Source organism: Antrostomus carolinensis, unplaced genomic scaffold (assembly GCF_000700745.2).
Source record: "Antrostomus carolinensis isolate BGI_N321 unplaced genomic scaffold, ASM70074v2 Scaffold47873, whole genome shotgun sequence".
In the NCBI taxonomy this organism is placed as follows: domain Eukaryota; kingdom Metazoa; phylum Chordata; class Aves; order Caprimulgiformes; family Caprimulgidae; genus Antrostomus; species Antrostomus carolinensis.
The window spans coordinates 1-3,536 of NW_010308162.1; the positions used below are offsets into that span (position 1 = coordinate 1).

Below are 3,536 nucleotides of genomic sequence, written 5' to 3' on the forward strand. Positions count from 1 at the left end.
CCACCTCACCGCGGGCAGGGGCACAACCCCGACCCGCTTCAGCGCTCGTCTGCAACACTGAAACGGCACCGACTGTGCGGCCGGTGCAGCCTCCCTGTCCGGCTTCCCCTGGCCTGGGTGTGGGTGTGGGTGTATGTGCACCGGTGCTACCGGGATACATCGATGTGTGCACACACACACAGACCCGCTTGCAGCAAAACAGCGTTCCAAAAACCCCATCATCTTGGTTTACAGATGAAAATGCTGCATGTGGATTTATTCAGCCTGCTGTGCCCTGAATTGCGGGCAGCAGCCTCCCACGCTGCGCTTTGAGATGGATCTGTGAGAGTCTTTGCCTTCTGTTCCACTTAGAGCTTTTCTGATTCTAATATTTGCTAATTGCACGTTTCTATATGTGACACAATGTTACTGTTTTAAACTTACTTTTGTTAGCACTTGTGAAAACCCGTGTACAGTGATTAATTCATCAAATCAATGCAGATCAGGGGGTTAAAGACCTGCAGAGTAGCCGATTTAATTATAATAACAGCTGATATTACACGTGATACAAGGTTGTGATTGCATTTGCCTGCTGCTCCTGGAATAATAACTTTTATTCCCTTCCTCATTAGGACAATGGCTTCTGTCTCCGAGCGCACGTTCATTGCCATCAAGCCCGACGGAGTCCAGCGGGGACTGGTAGGAGAAATCATCAAGCGGTTTGAACAGAAAGGATTCAAACTGGTGGCCATGAAATTAATACGTGTAAGCTTTCCTGAATTTGTATGTCTCCTTTTCCGTATAAACTGCAGCTTTAAAATACAGCAGCATGCTAGAATGACAAATGTAGTCTTCAGAACAATTAAACCTGAAATTTGAAGATGTCTTTGAATATTTTGGATATTTTGGAAAAGTTCCAATTCCCAGCTCTGGCTAAATGCTTTAGACATGCTAAGCACGCTAATTTTAGTAACTTCATGTCCTTAGTCTGAAGATAATATTCTTTTAGGTGCATCCTCTACCTCATAAATATCTCTGACTATTTTCAACAAATGCCAGGTCACTTAAGCTGCCTTTACTGACAAAAGATACATTTTTAAGTTCAGCTGTGGTTAAAGCAAACAGTTCAAATTCATATCAACCAAAAGGACTTCTAGGAAGATGCTAGAAATGCTGAATATTTAAGTGTCTGCAAGTTTTAAGATTAATAGTGCTCTGTGGTTAATCTATGTGTATTTCAGGGTGCTCTTAAATTCTTACAGTAAGCTTTTTTTGTTTGGTTGGTTGGTTTTTAACGCAGGCTTCTGAAGACCTTCTGAGAGAACACTACATTGACCTAAAAGATCGGCCATTCTATGATGGTCTAGTGCAGTATATGCACTCTGGACCTGTTGTAGCTATGGTGAGTTCTTAAAAATGAAGCTCATCTAATAAAAATATACCACTTAATTGTCTTACCAGCAATAAGATTGTGTTACCTATTGAATACTATTGTACTTTTAAAAGGCTTTTAAAACCTAGATTAAAATACTGTAGATAGTAAGATACTCTTGGTAACTCCTTTTTCTTTAGGCTTTTTTTCAAAATCTTTCTCTCCTTTGAGTCAGTATGTTGAGGAAGAGGGCAGGGGTAAAGGGACAACCAAAACCGGGACCTTGAGAAGCACTAAATCTGCACAAAAATCCTCACTATGAAATGCTGTGTATAATGCAAGCTGAAAATTTATGGTGGAATATTTTTACTATACTCCTAAGATATAATGACTTTGAAAATATTGTTGAATCTAACTTCATTAGAAGGGATTTTCTGTTTTTTTCCTTCATAGTTTATTTGTAAAATACTTGAGCTGGAGGTCTAGAACTTCAGTGAGCAGACAGCTTTGTAAGGCTGTTTACCATATTGAGATTTAAAATTGTTCTCTTCCCATCCTTGGGGAGGAAACGTATTGTGCAGAAGGGAAGAGCTTCAGCAGATGCTTCAAGAATGCGACATACAAAAAAAATTGGAGATAAAATATGTCTTGCTATTAGGAATATTTGGATGGTGATTTGTGCCATGATGAGCAGCACTGTGTAATTCTGGAAGTTATGATTAACTCTTGTTACTTTATCTACTGCTAAGATTTCATAATCTCAATGGATTTATTTTTTTTTTTAAGGTGTGGGAAGGTCTTAACGTGGTTAAGTCTGGAAGAGTGATGCTGGGGGAAACTAATCCATTTGATTCAAAGCCTGGCACTATTCGTGGTGACCTCTGCGTTCAAGTTGGAAGGTATATTTTGAAACTATTCATATCATCTAAAGACACTAAACATCCAGTGGTATGTCATGATATATGTCATGATATATGTCATGATATATGCAGGAACTGTGCTCCATCCTTCTCTCTCTTAAGTGTGGAGCTGCTGTTCCCTGTGCCCGTGTCATGTTACTATCTAAGGTGGAAGTCAAGTTGAGGTCTTCCCCGTTGACAAAAACGATGAGCAAAGCTGGGGCTGCATACTCTGTGCCTCTTACTACTTGACAATTACCTACAACTTCTTTCCTTAATGGAGAGCACTTCAAAAATAAAAAGCAGCTTGCTTTGCTTTAAATTTGAGGGTTATATTACTTTTATATCGACCTTTTCTTTTCCTAGGAACATCATTCATGGAAGTGATTCTGTAGAAAGTGCTGAGACAGAGATCAATTTGTGGTTCACTCCTGAAGAGCTGGTTGATTACAGAAGCTGTGCTCACGAATGGATCTTTGAGCAAAACTGAGCCTGTACCTTTTGATATCCCCACTGCCTGTGAACAGCTGCTGGCTTCTAGCTACTTCAAAGCCCTTCGTATAAACTGGTAGAAACCTGCCTCAGAAATCCGTGAGATTGCTCTGTTGTGAATGTTAAATATAGTGTTTAAAATAATTAGTTAACTTAAATAATGAAAATTAAATTAAGTCAGTGTTTGCTGCTGCTTTGGTTAAACAGCTGTTAAGCTATGGATGGAATTGTACTTTTAAAAAGCTGCTTTTAGTGGTGAGAGAGATAAGATTAAAACGCAGATAAGTACAGTATCCATTGTTAGTGACACAGAATGCATATATTTTCCTGAGACACTCTGTAGTCAAAGAGGATATTTTGGTAAATAAAAAAAAATTGGTAAAAATTTATTTGGTAAATAAATATGCAAATTGCTTAGTGTCAAATGTTAACTTTATTAAAATGTTAGGGGACAGCTGGTGGCATGTAAATATATTGATAGTGTGTGCCCACGTGTTGAGGATTGAACTCGAATCCCCGTGCCCAAAACGGCTGCAGAAAAAACCCCTTCTTTATTTCTCTCTGCAGAACGCGCTGTGTCTGTGCTCAGCGCATCGCTTTGATTGAAATGAGAACTTTAGATGGACACTGTTTCAGCTTGCTGGTTTTTTCCCCACATGGGATTTATTTAGCATTTTAAGGAAGGATTAATAGGCCAGGCTTTCTGAAATGCCCTTTTATGTGGAAAGAAGATTAATGTGAGGATGGATGAGGGAGATCTACCTTCAGCCACTTCACTGTAGCAGTCTCTGACA

General features: G+C 39.4%; 1 protein-coding gene across 1 annotated transcript; it reads left to right on the top strand.

The window, feature by feature from the left end:
* The first annotated feature begins 615 nt into the window (after window positions 1-615).
* On the top strand, window positions 616-2,637 carry LOC104519950 (nucleoside diphosphate kinase A 1). The gene is made up of 3 exons (XM_010165674.1): window positions 616-744; window positions 1,280-1,381; window positions 2,617-2,637. Exons 1-3 carry the CDS (start codon window positions 616-618, stop codon window positions 2,635-2,637), a joined length of 252 nt encoding a protein of 83 aa, XP_010163976.1.
* Window positions 2,638-3,536: the final 899 nt, after the last annotated feature.